Source organism: Amblyomma americanum, chromosome 6 (assembly GCF_052857255.1).
Source record: "Amblyomma americanum isolate KBUSLIRL-KWMA chromosome 6, ASM5285725v1, whole genome shotgun sequence".
Lineage (NCBI taxonomy): Eukaryota > Metazoa > Arthropoda > Arachnida > Ixodida > Ixodidae > Amblyomma > Amblyomma americanum.
Window position 1 is genome coordinate 113,165,565 of NC_135502.1, and position 25,635 is coordinate 113,191,199.

Sequence of the window (25,635 nt, forward strand, 5' to 3'; positions counted from 1 at the left end):
TGCTGGAAGCTAAGCAACACATTGAACGTATCGCTCAGAGGCTGTTTTTACGTTTCCAAGTGCAGAAAACGGAACCTTTGCACACTCTCACCCCCAGCTCGGACTATCCCGTGGTGGATGTGTCGGAACTCCTCCAAATTGTTTCCTCGATGCAGTCTGCTGCCCCGGGATCTGATGGGGTTACTTTGGGCATGTTAAAGATTTTAGCGTAAGACTTTCCAACTCACCTTCTGGATATTGTAAATGCGTCATTGGAAAACTCTTGGATTCCTTACTGTTAGAAAATTGCGAAAATAGTTTTACTTCTTGAAAAATTCAGAGAATGGATTTCAGTTAGGCAATATTCGGTCGATTGCTTTAACTTCAAATTTAGTAAAGCTAATAGAAAGAGTTGTACACAGTCGCCTCACAGAACATGTTCATCAAGTTAACGGCCTCAGCTCCGCACAGATTGGCTTTCGTCGCGGTTGTTCCATATGGTCCATGCATGTGGATCTCGAGAGCCGAATACGGCTCTCAATGCGCAAGAGAGAAGTTGCGGCCTTGGTGACGCTTGATGTTGCTAAAGCCTGTGACACCGTTGAACACACGGTCCTTATTAACAATCTTGCTCAGCTACATCCACCGCACTACATCTATGCTTGGATTTGTGAATTTTTAAACGATAGATTTTTCTTCTGTGCAGACGGATCTTTCTGTTCTAATACCTATATTCAATCAAGAGGTGTGCCACAAGGATCTGTTTTGTATCCACTGCTTTTCAACATATTGGTTCGGGACATACCTATTCATCCAAACATTGCAGTTTATGTATACGTAGATGATATAGCTTTTTTCCGATCAGCAAGGAATATTCATGCACTATACGAGTCTTTGCAGGCATACCTGAATGCTATTGAAGTCCGGTTGAACCAAATTAATTTATCACCTAATGTCAGCAAATGTGGCGGGCTGGTATTTCCGCACGACACTTCTTTGTACATCTCCCTAGTATGCCGCTCCACTCCAATTCCGCAGGTGGAGTCGGTTAAATACCTAGGCGTTACTTATGGTCAAAGCTTGGACTGGCGACACCATATTAAGAATAATCTTATTAAAGGGGAACGTGCTCTGGGCTGGTTAACACGGGTTGGCAATAAGTTTGGCATGCGTCATGACACGTTACTGCTGCTGTATAAGGCTTATATGAGACCGATTCTGGAATTTGGTTGTGTCTTGTTCTCTGGCAGCGCAAAGTAAAAGCTGCAGCCATTAGCTTTACTGGAAAGGCGTGCCCTACGGCTATGACTCGGGCTCCCAAATTCAGCTTCAAACGCTGTGCTTTATCTGGAAGCCCGTATCCCCGATCTCTTTTCCCGCTTCCAACTTCTAACAGTGCGTGCGTTCCTCAGGTCCTTTGACCCGGCCACCTTCGTTCGTATTGTCCCATTTTTCTATCCCCACCACACCTGTTTTTCACTAATCATTGGCCACGCTATCAGCTTACACAAGTTAGGTTCACGAAGAATCTGTTAGCCCCGCTTCAGGTTAATCTGATCTCCTTGCAACAAGTTGCAGATACGTAGGCTGATTCCGTCTTGTATTATGACCATATTTTCCCGTCCCATGCGAAACATAAGCCCACAAATATCATAAATGGTCTCCTTTCTGAAAACCTAAAGAATTTTCCTCTTCATACTCTTATCTCCACTGATGCCTCCGGTAGCTGTGAGAAGGCGGCGGTTGGGATATAGTCGCCTGAGCTGGCTTGGAGCTATTCCGTTCGTATCCAAGATTATACTTCTATATTCTTCTCAGAGTTCCTGGCCATTGGTTTGGATTTTCTCAAACTTCCTAGGCATGTAGCACAAGTTCTTATTCTTGCAGACTGCCTTTCAGTTCTAGTCTCTCTCCAAAATTCGGGAAAATATTTAGTGAATCGTTCGCTTAGGTTTTTTGTTCCGCGCACAGTGCGTGAGATTCGCTTTGTCTGGGTACCTGGGCATTCGGGCGGCTATTTTAACGAGGTGGCTGATTTATTGGCAACGTCAGCTCTCAGCGCTCCTGTAATCTATCTCGTCCCTCTCCTCATTCTGTTAGAAACTTCAGGTTTCAAGCGCTTGCAACATATTTCAGCCAACCTGAGTGATCCATTGCTCAATACCGTGGATTTTAGCCACTTAGAGTTCCCATGGAATATCCGGTGGTGTAAATCAAGGCTTTGAGAGGTGTCAATGACGCTTCTGCGATGCAGAATTCCTCACTTAAATTTGTACTTATGCAGATGTGGGTTCGCTGCGACAAACCTTTGTGTATCATGTGGGCAAGCCGAAAAAATAGATCATTTTCTCCTCTCTTGCCGGCGGTTCGCAGTTCAGAGAAAACAGTATTTGGAGGTCCCTCTTTCGAGGTTATGACTCCCACTGTCTCTTCCAGTTATTCTTTCGTTCGGTGCGAGCGCAAAGGGATTTCCGTTAAGCAGTGTCTGCGGCTACCTTCATGATTACATAAGTGCAACTGATCGATTACCTTGTTAGCCGTATACAAAATTTTGTCGCATGTCCAAAAATGCTCGATTCTATTCGTGGTAATTCATATTTCTTTAATTCATTTCACTGTTTCAATCTTTATATTGATTTAGTCTTCTCACGCCTATTTTTCTACTCGCAAATACCTCATTGGGATTATCTACTGAACCTTGGCCAAATCCCCCTGCGTGGTTATGTGCGATGCTTACTGAGAAGAAGAAGAAGAACGGCTGTGCGTTGGAATGCTTCTAGCTGGAACCAGCGCAACGGCCGTTGGCCGAGGTCTGCCGACATCTGAAGTTGCCATGGACTAGTACAAAGTTGTCCTCCCTCGACTACCTACCGGTAATGTTGTCCTCAACACCGTCTTTCTGCATGCTGACCTGAAGTGTCGCCCATACCCTGCTCCCGATTTCCGAGACGCGCTTGCACAGATTGTGGACCTCCGTGAGATTCTGTTTATTGGCCAGTACCAAATTAGCCACGTTTGGATGGTCACCTGCGAGAGCAGTACCTCAAAACAGAAGCTTCTTGCCAAAGCAGAGTTCCACGTCAAAGCTCTTAAATGTATCTTGTTTGACCCGGACACCAAAAACGTTAAGCTTAAGGTTCTTTGGCTCTCACGCTATATGGAGCACCGGATGATTGTGGGAGCTTTGCAGCCTTTTTGAACTGTACAGATTATCGAGTGTGAGAAGTGGTGGTGCCCCGGAATGGAGCACGTCGAAACAGCGAACCGTGAAAACTCGCTCATGCTCAAGGACGGAGTGTCAGCAAGTACAATACCTCACACGCTCTACGTTATCGGAGTACAAGCTTTAGTTGTGATCCCAGGCAGGGCCTCCGCTGTGTCTTCGTTGTGACCGCGTGGGACATGTACGGCGTCAGTGTCTTACGCCTCGATGAACCCAATGCCCACGCTTTGGGCACAGAGTAGACAATTGTGTTATGAGTTACACTGAGAGGTTACGCCAAGGCAACTGGGCACATGAGGATGATGTGGTGTCAGAGCACATTATGGATGTGTCGGATGTTATGGAAGCGTCGGGTGAACTGAGTCATGAGCTCCAAACAGAAGATGGACCAAAGGCTTCTGCACCGAATAACGGCAAGGGTCCGCTTGTGAGTATAGACAAACAGGACTCCCCGTCTCCAGACCCAAAGCCACCGGAACCGGGTCTGCTACTTTGAGTCATGTGCTTCCTGCTCAGGAGCCACCTGTCACCCAAAGATCACGAGAGCAGAACACCCCTGCTGTAGAGTCAGTGGAGCCGCTTCAGCCAGTGAATGTGCCGCATGCCTTCTGTGCCAGCCATGCCCCTTCGTCGCCGCAGTGCAGCAGTGTGTCGTCTGAAGTGTCAGCTTCTAGTGTGTTCGGTGCCCCGTCGGCTGTCAGCGTTGTTGCGAGTTACGTGGCCCACTCGGCTTCATGGGCCGAAGCCTTGGCTGTATTAGAAAAGGCGATGGACAACAGTGCACCTTTGAAACGTCCTGCATATGATGAGGTGTGTGTCGATGGCGATGTGCAGAAGGCACCTGGTGTGATGGCATTGGGAAGGGTCACCTCAAAACGCAGGGCGATGTCTGCCCTGCAGGCCGCCGATTTGCAGGCCGGCCGCTCCAGTACAGGAGATGATGGCCTTCAATAAGACAAGCACCAAAAATGGCGGGCATCACAGCATTCCAAGTTGCTACTCTTAACATTAAGGGTTTGCGTAATCGTCGAAGGCAACGTCAGTTTTAAACAACTGATCTTTTAAACAAATGGGCTGTGGGTGTGGCAGCCATCCAGGAAACCAAGCTGTCCTCTGAAGAGGAGACAGAAGCTGCTGTCGAGCCTTTTTTGTAAGAATTCAATGTTTTCGTTAGTCACTCGAGATGCTCATCAGGTGGGTGCATGCAATTCCTGGACAACACACTGGGGATTACTGCCGTGTCGTATAGCAAAGATGATGACGGGCGACTTATCAACTTTGACCTCGCAATTTCGCGTGTACAGTGGCGAGTTGTTTGTGTTTATGCCCCTGTGAAGCATAGTGAATGAAGGCTATTTTTCCTGTCATGAGTAGACCATTTGTCCACGGATCGTAAAATTATGCTGTTGGGTGATTTAAATTGTGCTTGTAGGGATGAAGACCGAGCAGTGTTAAGTAAGCGATATGACCCTAGTGCTGATTTACTCACTGATTTGGCATGCGAATACAAGCAGGGGGATGTTGGGCAAGATAAGGGACATAACATCCATTTCACTCATTTTCAGAGCTCCTCTTGTGCTCGGCTTGACCGGATTTACGTTTCAGCAGACATGCTACCCAGCGTTCTTGGTTACTGGGTGCGGCCCATATTCTTCAGCGATCACTGCACGTTGTCCCTTCAGATAGGGAGGTACAGTCAGCGCATACTCCATCATCGATGGGAGATGTGGGCGCTGAAGGGCTGCCTGCTCTCAGATGAAATCTTCAAACGTGCTCTATCTTATTGCTGGAAGAACACGTGGTCACGCGGTGACCTCTCAGTTTTGCAAAAATGGGACTTATTTAAACCAGAAACAAAAAACATTGCTATTGAAGCCTCAGCACAAATCGCGTTTTTCAAGAGACATCACCTTCGAAAGCTCAGCCGTACTTTAGTTGAGATGCATGAGTTAGAGAGGATTAGCCCAGGTGCCTATGTAGAAGATATCACTGCGGTAAAAGCTGAGCTTCAGCAGTTTGACACCGAAAGATACAAAGGGGTCTTGATGAGATTAGGACCCGTAGATTTCTGGATGAGCAACCATCTCGTCGGGCTCTGAGTGATGAAATGCAGACAGCTCTAGCTAAAGAAATATTGGAGATTCAGGGTGGTGGTTGCACATACAGCGATGGTCCTGGTATTACTGAAAATTTTTTTTTGACTATTAAAGGAAGCTGCCTGGTGGTGTTGCGGTCACAAACGTGACATCAGATTACAGTCACTTATTCGAAGCCTTGCCCCGACTTGACGATGAGCAGTGTGCTGTAGTGGAGGGGCCGATCACTTTGGACGAAATTAAGTCTGCCATTTCTGACCTGATGGCTAGGAAATCTCTTGGGTCAGATAGCATTACTAGCGAGTTCTATAAAACGTTTTCTACTTGCCTAGCGCGTGTCTTTATGGAGGTTTTCCAGGCTTCTTACGATGTTGGTTTTTCCCCCCAGTTTCTATTCTGGGACATACTATATTAATTCCAAAAAGTACCGATTCGAATCGGTTGAACACAGTTGAGGGATATTATCCAATTTCCCAATGTAATGTAGATTACAAACTTTTTGCAAAGGTTCTTTGCAATCGTCTGCAGCTAGTTGCCGCTCACTTAAAAGGCACGCATCAGGTCTGCAGTATCAAAGGCCACAGCATCCAAACCCATATTCATATTGCACTTTAAGGAGTGGATACAGTATCAGATGAGATCTGACAAGTAGCTCTAGTTCAGATTGACCTTGCCCAGGTCTTTGATAAAGTTCGTAACGATTTCTTGTTTGCGGCCTTACAGCATGCAAATATTGGAAATGTTTTGCTTAGGGGTATAAGGCTGTGCAATAACGAGTCCTATACAAGGCTAATTGTTAACCAAGAGCTAAACAAACCTATTCCATTCAAATTATCTGTTCGCCAAGACTGTTTCTTATCGCCTTTGTTGTTTGCCTTATATCTTGAACACATTTGCCTCAGTATAATTAACTGCACATCTATTTGTGGTTTCTCCTTGGCACAGTGTGAAATTAAGATTTTAGCCTATGCAGATGACGTCGTCCTCTTTTGTTCTGACAAAAAGAGTGTGCTTACGGCATTGCATTTGACTCAACTGCAGTTTTGCGAGGTATCAGGTGCGGCTCCTAATCTAGATAAATCCAAGGGCTTTTGGTTGAGCCATTGGGGTACAACGCTAAGTCATTATGGTGGCATTAGCTGGGACTGTGGGCCCCTTCACTTCCTAGGGGTTGCTCTTCACCAAATTCGCAACAGTGGCGCCTACTGGGATTCTCAGATAGTCTCCTTGAGGCGACAAACTCAGACTTTGATGGGTAGGGAACTATCAGTGTTTGCTCGAGCTGAAGTCTGGAACATTTTTTTTATTTGCAAAACTTGCCTATGTGCTGCAGGTTCTCCACAGTGCGAGGAAGAAAGTGTAGGTGATGCACAGAATATTTGCTACATTCGTAAGGCGTTCCCAATGGGAACCCATGCGTCGCGATAACCCATTTCTTTCTCTACAGTCTGGTGGAATCGGCCTTGTTCACTTATTCGTGCATCAGCTTGTCTCGCGTTTTTTTTTGTTTTTCAAATCGTCAAACCACCCTTTTTTAGTAGCGGTGCTTATTAGGCGTCTCAGTGCTCATTTGCCTTTCCTATTCGCACCGATGGGAAACACTCGTGAGGGGCTTTTATGGGTATTCCTTAAGGAAGTTGCTGAAAGCTTCAATTTCCTCACTGTGAATTTTCTTTAGACTACCTGTATAGCCTCTCCAGAAGGCAGATGACTGAGACACTTACAGAGTATTTGTTTTCCAGTACCGTTGTATCGGCAACCTTTTCTGGAGTTCCTTGACACCACTCTTTTAAAACGTGTTAGGCGAATGTGCATTTCTTCAGCCGCGAATACATTCGTTTTTAAGCTGCACACATCAACGCTGCCTGTGAAGGCATGGCTTCATGCTAAGGAGATGTCTGCGCCATGGACGGTGAATGGTCGCCTGTGCAATGCAGCAGAGACAAGTGACGATTGTTTTGTTCTGTGCATTGATGCTATCTTCTTCTGGGACATTTTACAGCGAACAATTAAGAATGACATTGGCATCACACCCTACGGTATTCGTTTTTTGCCCGCGGAGAAAAACAGTGCTGTGCCATATTATCTATTTATGTTCCTGGGGCTGTTTATTCACTGGAATAGCCGCATGGTGGTCCGCCACGCCGAAAAACAACGGTCGTCGAAACCTTTGTTTCGCGAACAATGCGGTTTCGTGCGGGGAGTATTTGCTGCCCTGCAAGAGCCGCCTAGCAGGCTCCTGTCTGGATGCATGTGTGTGCCTCCCAGACTTATGATGTCTTGGAGGGAGGGTTCACGCAAAGGTAAGGTGGCCTGGTGTTTTGTAGCGTAAGCCTCCTCAGACTTTTCTTTTCGGCACTATTTCCATGGAACAAAAAAAAACGTTGTCAAGAAGTAGCGTAGTCGTTAGCACGCTCAACTGCGGATCGGAAGGATGGGTGTTCAAATCCCATCATGCACAAAGATTATTTTTCTTATCGAGTTGAAGAGTGTCACAGACAGACGGACACCGCGAGTATGAGCCATTAAAGGGTTTCGCCTTAAAATTAACATCTGTCTACCTGTGTCACGTGAGGCAACATGTACCAAATCCTCAATAAAATGGTGAGTTGAGCGAGATGGTACATACTTGAACAAAAGCAGCGCAGCATTAGGGACAAGAAAAAAGACTTTACAGGTACCGATTAGCAACTGAAGGTTTGCACGGCAGGAAATTCAGTTTTTGCAAAAAAAAACTTTTCGCTCTTTTAGGGCTGCCGCTTACTCTTCCGTCCTTCTCTCTTGCGGTGCAACCGTCAAAGGGCATGCCACTAGGCAGGCTTTCGAGCTTCTGCATAGGTATGTCATCCAAACCGGGAGATTTTTGTGTTAGCTTTTCGTTGCGTTTACTTTTTCGCAAGAGTAATTTATTTAGGGTAATTCCTTTAAAACTTATTTCCGCTTTGTTTCCTCGATTTCATTCCCACTTCCTCAATCAAGATCTCGTCAACATTCGTAATTTGTATTCACAGGTTCCTCTATTTGTATTTATCAGCCGCTTGAAATTAACCTGGATGAATTTTTCTGCTCCGATATGCACCAAACCTTGGCCTATACCCCAACGTGTGTATGTATCATCGCTTTTGAGGCAACAACAACAAATACTGAAGGTTTATTCAAAAGGACCGCAAAATGTACCCACTTCACAACAAAGAGCGCGCATGAGCTGCGCCAACAACACTGATAAGCTGAAAACATCAGTAATGGTGATCAAGATAAAACAGCTCATTAGATCCTGTTTCAATAGTTTCCTGTAAAAAGTGTATATTTCATGTGTTCCTTTTCAATAAGCCTTCAGTTGCTAGTCATCGCCCGTGCCGTTTTCTTTCTTGCGTTGTTTTTCTTCTTGAACTATCAAACCGTCATCTACTAAGACTCGTCGTATATAAATACAGTTTATTTCCTCACAAATTGTTCTCTGGGATACCTTACCAGAAAAACGTTGTTTCCTCCAGCTAGCATATTCTCCATGTCTACATAGTGCATATTACTCCTACCCCTATCCTTTCTTACTATCGCTCCCCCATTTCTTGTCCCCTCCCTGTCACTTTATTCCCTCTGGCCGCAGCTCAGGTGCTTCACGTTTCGATGGCAGATGCCGCGGCTAGGAAATTCTTTTCCTTGCATTGTTTTTTTTAATAAATAACCATTAACAACAACAACTCCCGCTAGAAAAAATTGGCGGTGGTTTAGCTCTGATTAAACCTGGAGTGACGCGATAGATAGAACACCTGGCCGAGTGGAACTTTGTCGCTTGAATTGCAAGATCAGTCTTTCCCCGCTCCGTTTCGGTGGGCGTTCCTTCTTCATCTTCGTCCCACTTGGCACGGCGCATGCGCTCAGCTGTGGCAGCTCGGTTTCGCCGGGGCGCCGCCAGCAGCAGCAGCTGCTCCGCACCACGTTGCTGGTCACGTGAACTGGGTGGCGTAACACATTTTCCAGAACTTTATTAAGTATTTGTTTATTTATCACTTATACTTTCGCTACTGCACCTTTCTGACCACCTTCGCATTCATGCCATCACTGGTCTCGCCGGTTTCCCGGGGTTTATTTTAATTTTTTAGCGCATTTATGCCGGTGGTCTTTTAGCCTTGTAGTTTGTTGATTTATTAAGCTAGGCGAATGTCTTAGTAGCCCCATTATTCCTTCGACGAATTCCTTGCTCTGCGTCCCCGTCTCACGGGCTAGCCCAACTACACAAGTTATGCGACATGCGTATTCGCACTGCAGTAACTGACCCTAAGATGACCACAAATAGCGAATATTTATTCTATACGGTTCCTGCAATAAATCCCGCTAAATGGCGGTGCGCCACCCCATGCGACGAGGAGAGGAGAGCGGGCCCCGTGGAAAGAAAAATGGAAAATGAAAGCAAAAATGCATGCGTCAAGAAGCACGGCGCACCGCGGTGGCCGCACTATACGTAGGCATTCATCACTGCTGTTGCGTAGTACGTAAACGAATGTATGCTCTTGCTTCCCATTCACGCTGGCATTGAGCCTGGATCATCAGTGGGCCTTTGTGCAGTAGCTCGCCCCTCGGCCGCCAGTCGCTGCTACAGATTCTTCCCGCAGAAAAAGAATGCGAAAAGGAGTGGCGATTATATATGCCTTCAGAACTGCCTCTTGGTCTTGCCGCAGTAAAGATCACGAAATTCTGAACGCGAGCACCTATCCTAACCTTACATAATGTTGCGACGTAATACCAGCACACAAGGTCCTATATTTTCAGCCAGGAAGCGCCCACTCAAATTTGTCTCGCTGATAAGGAGCTTATCTTCAGCATGCCCATAAGGTGGACCATATCTGCGTCAAACTATGTTCAGAAAGCAGGCATATACCACAGGTGTTTAGACAAGAAGTTCTCGGAATGTGCTGTCTGAGTAAGATAACATTCAAGTAATATTTGAGTTAGGTCTAGTTAGTTCACGCCTGAAACCACAGAAGGCAGCGTAAAAAAAAATAATTGGCGGTGATTTAGCACTGGTTAAACCTGGAGTGACGCGATAGGTACATCTGGCCGAGTGGAACTTGCTCAGTCGAATTGCAAAGCCAGTCTTTCGCCGCTCCACTTCGTCCCACTTGGCACGGCGCATGCGTCCAGGTGTCGCAGCTCGGTCTCGTCGTCCCGCTGAGCCGCCGGCACAAAGTGCTACTGTATTGTAGCTATCGCTACAAAAAACGGCACAGAACACAGCAGAAACACAGGATGGGCGCTGACTACCAACTGCTTATTGTGAAGCCATCCGGCTCATTATAGAGCCGTAATAAACCACGTGACAGTCAGGGAGCCACTGAAGCACGAACCAAAAGGGGACAGAACGGAGAAGAGTACGGTTCTTTCATCCACACGGCCCAATGGGCGATGTCCGTAACAAAAGTCACGGCACTGTGGGTTGGGCGCTGTTTTCCGTTTTGGGTCATCTATTGCAGCCAGCAACTTAGGCATAGAGAACGGACGCGCAATTTCATCTGCGTCGACATCAGACGGCATTTGATATACATTCGCTGGGATACCTGCCATATTTAAACTAGCCGCTGAAGAAGGCACATATTGTATTTTGGGAAAAAAAAAAACTTTCGCGCTTCTTCTTTGGCGAAATCATCTGGCGACAAGTTAGCGCGTTGTCGTGGTGACTAGAGCAGCACGGTTTTTATCACCCCGCACAAATTGGTTTTCATCTATATATTGGTGCAGAGGACAGCTTGGCTGTCTTGGCATAGGCAGTTTTGTCATCTACCTGCTGCCGCAATGTGCGTACCATTTTAGCAATGGACGTTGAAAAGGCATATGACATCAGTCATGCAGCCATTCTGAACACCATTGCATTGCTTCATCTCCCTCTGAGAGTGCGTAGTTTTGTCGAATCATTTTTGGAAGGCAGAAAATTTGCAACACGCCTCAGCGGCGAAGCGGTCGGATCATTTGTTCCTCTCTGGGCGTGCCCCAGGGATCAGTAGTGTCGCCGACGTTATTTAATATTGCTTTCATCTCGCTGGCTTGGCGCTTACATGACATCCGTGACATAAAATTTCTTCAGTACGCTGATGACATCACGGTGTGCTATGGAGTACTCATCAAGGTTTGCGTACTCGGGAGGCTGCCCTTCAATCTGCCTTAGATGTTACCTCTAATAACGCATCATTCATCGAACTTCAGCTATCCGTGCGTAAAACAACATACACGTCGGTCGCCAACCGCTGGGTATGCCATAAACTTGCTGCAAGTTCAATGTGTCTTTGTCTATCAGGCACCCCACTACACGAAAGTCCGAGTGTAAAAATGCTTGGCTTAACGATTCACCAATCAAGATCAGCGACAGCATGGCTTTCTCAGGCAAAAAGGCAAGCTATTCAGAATTTGGGTTTGATCCGAAGATAGATAGATAGGTAAAGAGGAGGAGGGAAAGACAGGGATGTTAACCAGAAAGGGGTTCCGGTTGGCTACCCTGCCCTGGGGAAGAGGGATTAGGGGGCTAAAAGGAGGAAGAGGGAAGGGAAAAAAGGCATAACACACACACACACGCACAACGCTGTCACAATTTGTCACTCGATCCAGTCGCTCTCAAGTAGGCAAAGAGTGCCTTGTATGCCTTGAGGGCAGCGACTGCTGTGGCCACGGACCGAGGATCTTTTGCTCTGTTAATGGGAGAGGATCGAGGCGGCCCAGGGCACAACACAGTGTATGTCTTGCACTCGCAAATGCAGGGCACTCACAGAGAAGATGAGCGATGGTCTCCTCACAACCGCAGCTTTCACAGGCAGAACTGTCGGCCATCCCCATCCGAAGAATTGCTCCTAAAGCGGATGGCGCACGCTCGTTCGTTGCACGACATTTGGTGAGAGCAGTTCTGGAGCCACGTGTTGTTTATCAAGCCCAGTTTCAACTTCTTACAAGAGCCCAATGGAACCACCTTGAAGCCGTGAACCGAGAGGCTATGAGGACCATTACGTGCTTTCCACGCATCACACCGGTCATAGCTTTACAAGAGAATGCGCAGCTCAATACCATTGATGAGCTGGTGCAGCAGCGCCATGATGCGCGCAGCCTTAAGGCCAGTCTATCACACTCCACGCATGCACTGAGGACTTATGCAACGTCACATTCCATTCTACAGCTGATAACGCCATTTCTTCCCCCATGGAAGTTTGTATAGCTCAGCGACAAGCCAAGAGATAAACGCTGACCAACATCAGCTAATCCGGCATGGTTGCTTCGCCAGAAATTTGAAGAACAAGATGCAGTGCCTGCCTAAAGGATCCATTGTTGTCTACGTAGACGCAAGCGTCCAATCTTGTGAAGCAACAACAGCAATCTACTACCCGTGCAGACCTGTCCTGAATCAAACCTTTAGGTTTCAGCTTACCGTGTTCGGTAACTTCGAAACTTTTAGATTCATCACGCGTTTGGAACTTTCTGCCGTTTCCTCCCAGAAAACGATTCCCGCGTTAACGAGAAATGACACTTTTTTCAGCGCATGTTTTCTTTTGCTTTTCTCTGTACTCTGCGCCGCTGGGACCATCCCTGTCGGCTCTGCAATTAGATTTCGTATATGTGCGAGTCATTTTGTGCTGAGCTTTTTTCAGTTCAAGGAGCACTCGGCTCCGTGGCCGCCACAACTGTGCTCCCTGCGGCCCGCGTGGTCATCCGCACTGACGCCCTTCAAGTTGTCCGGTTGCTACGACGTGTTAGCCGCTGTCCAACTATATGTCATGACATCTACCGGCTTGCGGAACTAATCCCGCAGCCAGCACGTATTGAGTGGGTCCCACGGCATCTGCTGATCTCTCAAAGCCAGGCAGATTATGCGACCCGACTCGCGACTCTAGGCTCATCATTGCCTTGCCTCCTTCATTTGCACGACTATACCTTCCTTTCATCAAGAAAAGAACGCCTGCGGCGCCGCACACGTGCTCTCATCCCTCCGCGTGCGGTAACCCTCCCCCGCGGTCTTACCCGTGCAGAGGAGGTTGCGCTTACGAGGATCCGGGTCGGGGTTGCCCTCACACCTGCCGTCGCTCGGAAGTGGACTCAGTACCAAGATTTCTTTCCTCGGCCTGGACGTCCGATATGTAAACGCAAGCACATTGAAGCCGACATTCACTACTTACTGTGTGACTGCCCTTCTCTCAATCCTACAAGGATCCGGCACATGAAGGTAGCAGGTCTTTCCCCAAGCAACCGTGCTTCATATATTGCCTGGACGCAGGGACCATTGCAACGCTCTCTACTGGAATTTGTAAAATCAGCTTGCCCTTTTCCATTAACTTAATTATTACAACATCTTTCATCACACCATCGCCCATCATCGATAACCTGAGGCAATAAATCTCGCTTAAAAAATATTCCTGCACCGCGCCGCCTCCCACTTTTCAGTTGTTAGGTTATTGACTATTGGTATGAGTTGGTTTTCCTGGCATGCCCATACCACATGGAATACAAGGAAGCCACTTCACCGCAGTAGGCGCAGTGCGGATCGTACGAATTTGGGAACATAAAGCTGAATTTGACATGATTTATACAAGAATTCGATTGCATTTAAGGGAGAAAGCTGGGCTAGTTGCTGTTTAGATTGAGGGGACATTAGTAGTAGCGCTAAAAAACAGGGACGACAGGATAGAAGAAGACAACCCGGGCGCTAGACATCAACTGAATTTATTCTCGAAAATATCACACAGTTATAGGTGACAACAGGTGTCAAAAAAATACACAATCAAATCGCATGCGTGGCGGCACTTCCCCATACAACAACTCCAATTTTTTAGTAGTAAGATAAACATTCGGTTGCTCACGCACGATTGCATTTCCACGTGTATAAGAAAGGCTTCCAATACCTCCCACTGCTTCTGGTCTGCATTTACATATATCACACGTGCCTGCTCAAAAAATGGAGTAGAAGTCTTTTCATTATGTTTACAAAGTTTGCAGTGTGCCGCCAAGTGTCCAGGGCCTGATATAGCAGCTACGAGATTCTTGTGCTCCATGAGGCGAACGTTGATACAGCGGCCAGTTTGGCCGATGTAGCATTTGCCGCAAGATGGCGGAATTCGATAGACATTAGTCCTGCAGGCCAAAAACGGCTTCCCAAGCTTGATGGGCCGCGGCAGTTTTCCGTTGGAGACATCATTAACCACTCCCCATAGTTTGCCGATTCTGTTGGGTGCAGTAAGCCCAACCCTGATATTGCCTTTCATGGCCACCTTTTCAAGGCGGTGTCTAACCTGGTGAACATACGGCAGTGCCAGGCATTTAGCCCGTTCATGAGTTTGTCGCTTAGTCGTCTGCGTATGGTTCGCAGCTTTTATCTTGTATATCTGGCTCTCAGCGACAGATGCCACCAGTTCCATAGAAAAACCTGTCTCAGTTATGCGACCAGCATGCTTTTGTACTCCTTCAAGCATCTTGTGCGAGCAGGACTTCCCTACAGCAGCGAGAAGGCCTGTCTTAACAATGCCTATTTTAACCAGTTTGGGGTGAACTGAATCAAAATTCAGAATTCTGTTTTATTTTTTTAAACTTAGGCTGGTACATGTGGCAAGCATGTGATTCACCAAAGAAAAAAAACATCAGGAAACTTTAGACTACTGTTGTTTTCAATTTCGTGGGTGAAATTCAGAACCTGGGGCGCAGATCTCAAGTATGACGGACTAGATCTTCATGTCTGTGATCTTCACGTTTTGATGCTACAAGAAAATCGCCGACATATCTAAAAATCCTTAAAATCTTGTTTTCATTGAGGGGCGCTTCAATGCGTTTCAGTTCACTAAGCAACGAGGCGGTGCACGAGCCTATGGAGACGCCCTCGCGCTGAACTAATTTCCCACCCTCAAAATTAACAAAAGCCCTAGAAAGACAAAATTCTAAAAGCGATAAACATTTATCAGAGAAATTTTTACATCATTTTGAAACCCTACAGGGCATTTAGTTTCTGTGCTCTTCCTGGTCATTAAAATATTTTGGGGGGGATCTTTGCTTGGCTGCTTCGTATGAGTGCTTTCGCTCTAGTACCAAAACTCTTAAGAATTTGCTGAATACGGTTGCTTTTAAGTCAAAGCAGTGAATGACAACGAAATAAAAAACACTTTTTTGTGGATGAGATGTAGTGATCAGAATCGTCATCATCCAGGACAATGCCCCTATATTTTTAACAATTGGCCTTCTCTCGCGCTTTTGCGCTAACCCCATTCTCAAGGAATCTTATTCTTCGTTCACTAAGAATTCATGCTGTCGCCTTAACTGACCATCATTCAAAGCTCCTCTGCATTACATGTCCCGTTTAACTCGAAGGTACGGCAGCTCTCGGAAACTTTTTCACCATAATCATCACCAGCCAACAAAGCCCTTTTTCATATCTCTCCAGTTAAGCCTGTCCTGTGCCAGCTACGGCCATCTTGTCCCGTCAAACTTTCTAATCTCATCCACCAACTTCACTTTCTGTCGCCGCCTGCTATGCTTGCTTTCCCTGGGAATCTAATTTGTTACCCTTGACGGGCTTCTGTTATTTTGCCAAAGCATTACGTGCCGTGCCCTTGTGCACTTGTTGTTGATTTCTACCGGGATGTCATTAACTCGTGTTTGTTCCGTGACACATTGTGGTCTCTTCATGTCTGCTAACGTTACACAAAACATTTTCATTGCCATAGCTCACTGCGCTGTCGTCAATTTAAGTTCAACCGTCTTATATAGGCTCTGCGTTTGTGAATCATAGATGAGTACCGGAAAACACTTTTTACGCAACTTAAAATTAAGTTCTTCTCCGAGATTGCCAGCATTTTTTTTCCAACTGCGCTGCAGTTCTGTCATCGCCGATTGTATACGGGCATACTTACCTAGCCATACTGTACTAGCCTGCCTTTTCCCAAACTATAACCATAAGCAATGGGTTAACGGGAGCAAAGAAAATAAAAAAATGTGTTGCCAAAACCACAACGCTTGTTGTCTGGGAAGTGCGGGAGCATTCGTCAGATAATCAGGACGCGAATCAGAAGGAATACAACGACGCGATTTGTTGATTTTGAGTAAACATTAATCATCGATACTCTCGACGTTATTGTTGTCTGCTTGTTTGTTTCGTAGTATTGAGACTACCGAATATTTCACGCATCTTTTCGAGCCTCGCGTCGTGTTCTTCGGCGGTTTCGCGGGTGCGCCTTTGTCGGGCAGCTTCCCGCAGCTATAGTTTCCCGCGTTCCTACGTCACTGCGTATGGACCACGCTGGGCGGCTGTACATCGATGTTTTCTTTCAAGGAGCTCCTCTTCCGTGGGTGGTGGTCGCTTGCGAGGCCCCATCTCGATTGACACGATAGCGACTCAAGATCGGCGCAGCAGTGGCGCACCGACTGGCCGCGCGCTCGGAGAGCGAGCGCCAGCGCGCCGGAGATCCGACCGGCCACATATGCGCATAAGCGCGGAGTTACAATTGGTCCAGCTGCGGCGAGTACGCGGGGGTGCACCGACTGGTCCTGATCTCAGCAAGCGATCGTCTTACAGGGCGTGGCTGAGGTAGCTAAATGATGGTGCGCATTAAAACAAGAATCAGGTTTTACGGTTGAATTATAGGGGGATGCTGGATGAGTTATTGAATTTAAAAAATAATTTCACCGGCGTTCCCATGTTTTGTTTGCCAAGGGGACTCAAGTTCCTTAATTAACGGCAATGTATAGCGCAACTTTTTGCGAATGAGACGTCGTGTCGAGACGTTGGTTCTTATGCACATAAGCTACATTGCTCACATTACTTATCCGCCGTGATGGCACAGTGGCTATGCGAAGACCCCCGTGAGCTATGCAAAGGAAGTGCACGCTAAGGAACCCTCAGGTGTTCCAAGACTAATGCGGAGCCGTCCACAACAACACCTCTCATAACCCATGCATGAGCCGCTTTGATACGTTCAACACATTCACCACGACATGCTTAGGTATGGCGCGGTGACGTCACGACAGCTCAGTGATCTCTTGTGCATCGCTCATCCGGCAGCGGTCCTCCTCAGACGAAGTACATCGCAGCCTGGAGGGAGTCGAGCACCTTGATGGCCTCCACGTACTGTCTCGTAGAGACCGAGTCGGCGGTGCCCTCGGACGAGGCGCTGCTCGAGCAGGACACGTCCACTTTGCTTGCCACGTGGCTCTTGGCCCGGTACGCGGCCAGGTGAGCGTAATAGACGGGCGCCGGGATGCTCAGGCTGCGCGCGCAGCGGGCGTACGTACGTATGGCAGAGTTAGTAGCTCAGCTTCTCCAGCTCGTCCGCCGTAAAGCTGGAGTCGTCCCACACGACGTAGTAGTGCGACGGCTTGCTCGTGCCCTGCACCACAGACGCCACGGGGACGGTGACACCCGCGGGACCGCGGCAATGATGTCATAGTCGTAGACGACAGACCTCGCGTCCCATCCCCGCCAGTAACTTAAGAATCAAGAGGAAGAAATGGGTTTGGGCAGGGTACGTATTTCGAATGGAAGACAACCGCTGGTCGTTAAGGTCGACGCAGTAGATTCGAAGAAAAGGGAGGCATAATTCATATTTTCCCAAAACCGGCACAGACTGAAACGACCTTCCTCCCGCCATCGCTGCAATTTCTGACATCTACAACTTCAAGACAATTGTATTTTCTGCCGTTTTATAAAATAATATTGTATAACATGCACTGTTAACTTTAATGTACCTCACCACTCCTTTCTGAAATGCCATCGGGCCTGGAAATTATTCGAAATAAATAAATAAATAAATAAACAAATAAATAAATAGGTTGGTGTCAGAGTGTAGTAGCGACAAAATAGACTGATGCCAGATACAGCCATGTCGCATTAGTTATATTAGGCGCGTATTTCAAATCCTCACAGAAAATTCCTATACAACTATCAGAGCCTGTAAAACGCAAACGCTAGGTTCGATATGGATGAAAATTGCGTCTTAACAATCAAGAAGAGAAAAGCGAGGAAGTGTTGCGGACGAAATTTCGGTATTTAGCTCAGCTTTCTTTACGAGATGACATGAAAAACCGGCATATCTAATAATAATAATAATAATTGTTTTTTTGGGGAAAGGAAATGGCGCAGTATCTGTCTCATATATCGTTGGACACCTGAACCGCGCCGTAAGGGATGGATGGAAAAACTTTATTTTCGTCAGAGAGCATGTGTGGACGATTCCGTGTCAGATGGCCACCAACCCATGGCTGACGGCGACCTGGGTGGCCCACTCCACGGCCCTGGTCTGGACGACCGGGTCTGAGCTGGCCAACACGGCCTCCCACTGCTCGAGGGAAGGATCACGCATAATGTCCGCCGGTGGCGGTGCTATGCTACAGCTCCATAATATGTGGTCATAGGTTGCCAATTCGTGACACCATTTGCACTCCGGCTGAATGTCCGGGTAGATTTTGCTCAATACGTATGGGTTGAAGAAACATCTAGTCTGCAATCGTCGCCAGACGCATTCCTGCGCCTTCACCAGTTGCTTGTCCGGGGGTGGGTAAATCCTCCGCTCAAGTCTGAAATGATTAGTAATGTCATGAAAGGATACCAGCCCATCTCTCGTGGACCTTCCCGGGACGTCCAGCTCACCTACTCGGCTGACGAAACCTCGAGCATTCGTGTGAGCCGTCTCGTTCCCAGGGTTCCCAGAGTGTGCAGGTACCCAGACAATTTCCGTCTCCGTAATCCCTCGCTCCGTGTCCCGATTCAGCAACCGCGCCGCTGTGACAGATATTCTGCCCCTCGCCAAATTTCGGATGGCTGTTTTTGAATCGCTGAAGATCAGGTCAGCATTACTACTAGTCATAGCTAGTGCTATCGCCGCTTCCTCTGCAGTTTCTGGGGAGCGGGTTTTGACTGATCCAGAGGCGATCAAGCGTCCTCGCCCGTCCACCACCGCAATTGCAAATGCATCCTTGTCCTTATACTCGGCGACATCTACATAGACTGCCCCGTTGTACTTCCCGTACTTAGCATGTAAAGCTTTGGCTCTTGCCTTCCTGCGGTCCTCATGATGTATTGGATGCATGTTCTTGGGCAAAGGTTTTATGTACAAGCCCTTGTGCATTTCCCGCCTCATCTGAATTTTCGTGTCACCGGCTGGAACGTCAACTCCAATGCCGATCCTTTCCAATATGTCCCTTCCTGCTTTTGTTTTTGAAAGCCTACCGAGCTGCATCACCAAGTGCGCCTCCCGTAGTTCTTCTAGGGTGTTGTGCACCCCTAATCCCAGCAGCCTTTCGGTAGACGCATTTTGAGGCAACCCAAGGGCCGCTTTATACGCCTGCCTAATCATAGCCTCCACCTTTCCTTTTTCCGCCGCGTCCAACTTCAAATAAGGCGTCGCATACACTATTCTACTGAGCACAAATGCCTGCACTAGCTTACACAAGTCTTTTTTCTTAACACCTCTCTTACGATTGGCGATTCTCCTGATTAGCCGCACGGTAGCATTGACCGTATTTTTAAGCCTTTGCAAGGACTCGCTATTCTTCCTGTTAGTCTGCAGATACATACCCAGGATCCTGATCGTTTGGACCTCAGCGACCGGTACTCCCCCCACTTTCACCTCTAAAGGTGGTGGCGGCGTATAGTGCCCCGCATGTATCCCTCTTGGTTTATCCCTCAGAACAAAAAGCTCGGACTTGGGCTGAGAGCACGAGAGTCCTGCTTCCCCTGCTAGCTCCTCCACAATATCCACCGCCTGTTGTAGAGTTTCTTCCAACTGTGCGTCACTGCCTCTTGTTACCCATAGAGTTATGTCATCCGCATAAAATGTATGTTTAAGTCCCGATATCCCTTGCAGCCTGGGTGGTATCTTGATCAAGGCGAGATTAAATAGGAAGGGCGATAATACCGACCCTTGCGTGTCCCCCTGCCCCCCAATGGGAAGGGATCCGATTTCATTTCTCCGACTACAATCTCCGCAGTCCTAGCCTCCAGAAACGATCTGATGTACCGGAAGGTTCTACCCCCCGGTCCTATGTCTGATAGGTTCCTCAATATTGCCTCATGGGTAACATTGTCAAAGGCCTTAGTGAGGTCGAGCCCCAAGATAGCCTTGGTGCCCGTGCCGTACCCAGGATCAACCACGTCTTTTTTGAGCTGTAACATGACGTCCTGCGTCGATAAATTAGCCCTGAAGCCAATCATTGTTTCAGGTATCAACTCATTGTCCTCTACATAACCCTGAAGCCTGTTCAAGACCACATGCTCCATCAATTTGGCCAAGCACGACGTTAGCGAGATGGGACGCAGATTCTCAATGCAGAGCTTCTTCCCTGGTTTAGGAATAAATGTAATCCTGCATGTTTCCACTCTGGCGGAATCTCCCCGGCCGCCCAATATTTATTCATCAAATTCGTGAGTGCCCCCACTGACTTGAAATCCAGGTTCCTCAGCATTTTATTAGTAACCCCGTCCGGACCCGCTGCTGACGTGGTACGAAGCTGGCCCATTGCAAACTCCACTTCCGCCACCGTAAAGTCTGCATCCAATTCAAGGTTTTCCTCTCCCGAGTAATCCGGCAAGCAACCGCCCGCCTCTCTGTTTATGTAACGACTTCGGAGTTCGTGTATAAATTCCCCAATCGTGCCTTGATACCGATGCACTAACCTAGCCATTTGCCCCTTTTGCGCCGATTTGGTTGCGGCCGGGTCTAAAAGGTGCCTCCACAACTGCCATGTTTTTTTGCATCCGAATTGCCCATTCATCCGGTCACAAATCTGCCCCCACTGTTGACACTGCAACTCCAATGTGTAGGCTTCGATTTCTCGTTCTAGCTTGGCCATCTTCCTACGGAGGACACCATTATGCCTTTGTTTCCTCCACCTCCGAAGGAGACTCGCATGTGCTTCCCACATGTGTAACAATCTAGAGTCAGCCGTAAAGCCCTCCTCCTCCGTCGGAACCTCTTCTGTGGTTTTCTTCACGGCCTGCTTGAGCGTGTCAATCCAGGCTCCTAAGTCCTCGATTTCCCCGTTCACTATGTCATTCCTGTATTGCCGAAATCGGTCCCAGTCCGTCACTCGAGTTCCTTTCACCGTGTCTTTGTGCTTAGCAGCACTAAATATCGTGGAAAGGATATAGTGATCACTTCCCAGTGGCTGTCCCGTGTTTACCCACTGTGCATCCCTGATACCATTCACAAATGTGAGGTCTGGAGAGGTGTCTATGCTTACGCTGTTGCCTATCCTGGTATGATCTAGCGGGTTGTTTAAGATCGTCCATCGCAGGTCCTGGGCAACCTGCCAAAGCTTATTTCCCTTCGGGCTGGCTCGGATGTAGCCCCACTCCGGATGAGGCGCATTGAAATCTCCCACCACGATGAGTTGAGACCTAGCCGCTAGCCGTTGCGTCTTTATCAGAAGGTCTGGCAGGCCCACCCCCTTATCTTTTGGAGAAGAGTATACATTAAGAACAAATAGACTCTTATCGTCCTTTCTTTTGGGCAAAATCTCCAGCAGGACGTAGTCCTCCCTGCTGCTATCTATGGTATGCTGAATCACTGTGGTGTTGCGATGGACTAACACGGCCGTGAAGACGCTCAATACGCCCCCTCGATCAATCTCTGGTGGTGTAAATGTCTTAAATCCCGGTAATTTCACCAAGCCGCTAGCCTCCTGCAAAGCTATAATGTCCGGCTTACTATCCAGATTTTGTATGTGCAACTGCAGGTTTCCCCGCTTGCGACGGAAGCCCCTGCAGTTCCACTGCCAAACCTCAATTTGCTGGCGAGGGGCCATGGTGAAGCCCTAGGTTCACTAACATCGGCTCTTGGCCGATTACGGGAGGCAATCTAACCTCTAGCATAGCATTTAGCTGTTTAAACATGTCCATTACCTGGGTCTGGAAACCCCGCATGTCATTGGTGAAGGCGTCAAGACGCTCCTCAATGTTGCCTAGTCTAGCTTCTATCCTGTCGACCCGGCGATCCAGCCTATCCTGTCTTCCAGTTTTCCTGCTCTCTCCGCAAGGGTAAGCATGTCTCTCTTAAGACAAGTGACTGTAAATACGGGCTGCGGCGTGTCCGCCGCCGAAGTTTCTGCTACTCTCTTTGCACGAGCTCCCTCATCTGCCGGAGGTGGCCTTTTGACCGTCCCCCGATTCTCCACTTCCTCCACTTCCATAGCTGTGTTATCGTCCACGCGAGAAGCGTTCGCCTGCGCCGCTTGCTGTGGGGCTTGGGCCAACGGCGTCTGTACCCTGTCTACTCTGCCGGGTTTAAGCGCGCGTTCCATCTCTGCTATCCTAGCTTCCATCTTTTTGATAGTTTCGGCTTGTTGCAGCACCTGCCTTTGTAGCTCCTTCTCTCGAGCAGTCTCATTTTGGGAGCCCGAGTTGGGCCAGCTCACCTTTTTCCTCGTGGCACTTGGGCTTCTTCCATGACCGGAACCTTGCCCTCCTCCTTTGCCAGGCTCGGGTCCGGGCAGTGGCGGGAAGGAAGCTGACCGGTCCCTGCTCTTGCTATCGCCTCTCGCACCGCTAGATGACCGCTTCCTGGGCCTCGAACACCGCTCCTCCTTGCCCGTCTGGCTCTTGTCCTCGTTGCTCTGCTGCAGACCCGTCGGCTGCTGACGGGCTAGGCGAAACTTGCAGTTCCGACTTCCCGTGCTGTGCGCCCCATGACACACGATGCAGTCCGGCGTGCAGGTCAGCGACTCTCCCTCCGGTGGTGCAGGATGTTCTTTCCCGCAGCGGCGACACAAGTTAGTCTTCGGACGATAGCAAACGTCCGCCCGATGTCCCACTCGTCTGCAGTTATAGCAGGTCTCGACTAACTCTCTATATGGGATCACAGCGTACAGACAGTTCCAATAGATGACTTGCCGGGGAACGCGCTTCCCCGCGAACGTGATCTGAATCGCCTTTGACTTGCCCAAAGGTCTGGCATCCAAAATTTCCATGTCTTCATTCCTCTTCAAGAATCCTGCGCGAATTTCTGCCAGTGGGCATCCGTTGTACGCATTGTAAATTACTCCCCGCACAGAATTCTCCGGCGCCGCCACGTACGCCGAAACCGCAAGGTCACGACCGCCCAGCTGGAGCGTCTTGACATTCGCATATGCCCAACTACGATTCATACACGGCGTGCTCACCGTCATCGTGTTGTTTCTCTCATTGACCCGCACAAGGTCTTCTTCCACCGCAGTCGCGTTCGTCAGCTTCGCTGCCGCTCTCAGGGCACATCCGAGCTCCCTCGGCGTCACTATGCTCAAGTCCCAATTCTTGGGCCGGCACACAACCTTGAAATCCTTGGCTGGCATCTGAAGAAACGGTCCCCGTTTCTTCCACACCGGCGCTTTCCCCCGCTTGACTTGGGCTGCTCCGTGCGTCTGGCGCCCGTCGCTGCCCGCCTGTTTCTCGGTAGGCCTACTCTCGGTGTGGTCCCCGTACACAGTCTTCTTGAAGCGATCTTGCGCCTTCAAAACCCAGGCCCATTCTCCCGCCTCGAATTCTTCGGGCGTTATAGATTCTCCCTCAACGGAGTACTCCATCATCTTTAGCCTCGCAAAGGCCCACTACCACAAGGCACGGCCCTGGAGCCCGGCGCCGTAGGCGTCGGCTCGGCCTATAGATTAGGCCTAATTTTGCCGCACCGTGGTCGAGTACAAATCGTGAAGAAAACCCCTAAAAGGGGGAACACTTGCCAAAATATGGCGTCCACAGGTACAGGGCAACTTCCTGCAGACGATTCCACAAAAAGCAAGACCAAGGCACAGCGCGTTCCACCGAAAAACGGTCTCAAGGCGGGAGCTCATGCGGAACACGTCCGCTCAGCGTCCGCTCAGCCTGGCAGCTCCCCCGTAAGGGAAGGGATAAAGGAGGGAGTGAAAGAAGAAAGGATAATAGGTTCCGTAGTGGAGGGCTCCGGAATAATTTCGACCACCTGGGGATCTTTAACGTGCACTGACATCGCACAGCACACGGGCGCCTTAGCGTTTTTCCTCCATAAAAACGCAGCCGCCGCGGTCGGGTTCGAACCCGGGAACTCCGGATCAGTAGTCGAGCGCCCTAACCACTGAGCCACCGCGGCGGGTCCGGCATATCTAAAACAGCAATTCTTCTGGATATAAAAACGGCCGTTAGACATAGTGGGCAGCAATTTTTGGCCGCCATTTTGCTCCCCAACACGTGCTATTGTATTAGCAAAGTAGCCAGGGCTGGAGGAGGAGGGTACAAAAAGCACAAATGGGATTGAGCATAGTATAGAGGACCATGTTACCCGAAGAAAAAATAAGAAAATCTGAGTGCAGGGCAGAGAGGGAATTCGCACCCTCGCACCCATTACGCCTCCCCGTCCCTCAATGCTTTTGTTAGAGGGGCGTGAATTGGAAAAGGCTGCTGCAGCTAAGGGAGCTTGCAAAGGGTATGGGGTACGGTGCTCTCCCTATCAGGTGCACAGCACCATGCGATGTGAAAAAATGGTGGCAACCAACCAGTGATCAGACCCTCTTCCTTCCACCCCTCATCCCTCGGCATACAAAGGTAGAAGCACCTGTACGCTCCCGTACAAAAGCAGCTCACTGCGAAATATTAGTTGGGGACCAAAATGGCGTGGTTTCCACGAAAACCCTGAATTGGCAACACTTAAGTTTAGCAGGCATCGGCAAGGGGAGGGTCAAAACATGTCCCCGCCCATCCTGGCTAGAAAAACGATTGAAAAACGGCTCAGTGTTCAAGCCTTCTCTAATACAAGCCGTCTAATACGTCCGAAAGACTGAGGTGAGGCTACTTTACGAAACCAATGGTACCACAGTGTACTTTTTCTACAAAACCAGCAGTCAAAACAGCTTGAAAATGATGTCATTCACTTAGTTGCGCCTGTGACGTCATGTGGTAATGCTGAGGAAAGTAGGAGGGAAAGGGTTGGGCAGATGTCCCCATGCCATGGACGGGGCGGTTGTGCATTGCTCGTACTAGGGGTGCGGAGAGGTGAAAGCTCGGGAGCCGACCAACGATCAACACTGCACATAGGTAAAGCCAGTTTCCGTTCCTTCCCGGCGTAACCTGTACTTCATTGTGAAAAAGGTACTTACTCCCCTTGGCATTACGAATGGCCTCCTCAGTATTAGCGACCCCGCACCCTCTCTCAAGCTTCTCCCATTGACCCCTACCTAGAACACCAACTGCACGAAGACAAAGGACCGTCTCTCCTTCCTGCGTAGCCTCTGTTGCATTTCGCAGAAAACTAACCAGTTGGCGGTAAGCGGATTAGGAAAATAGCCAGGCTTAATACTGCATCTTTTCTGAACCCAAAAATGCAGGCGGCCCATGGAAACAATGTATAGAGTCATTCAATTTGAGTGTAAATTTATCGTTTGTAT

General features: G+C 48.6%; 1 protein-coding gene across 1 annotated transcript in view; it reads right to left on the minus strand.

Annotated features, from left to right (window-relative positions):
- Positions 1-23,808, minus strand: part of LOC144095462 (uncharacterized) — a 52,736-nt gene extending 28,928 nt beyond the window's left edge. Inside the window, exons 1-3 of the mRNA XM_077629192.1 lie at positions 23,440-23,808; positions 17,608-17,639; positions 17,337-17,519 (exon numbers count right to left, since the gene is read on the minus strand). Coding sequence (XP_077485318.1) covers positions 17,337-17,519; positions 17,608-17,639; positions 23,440-23,808 — 584 coding nt within the window. The remainder of the gene's footprint in view (positions 1-17,336; positions 17,520-17,607; positions 17,640-23,439) is intronic.
- Between the last annotated feature and the right edge of the window lie 1,827 nt (positions 23,809-25,635).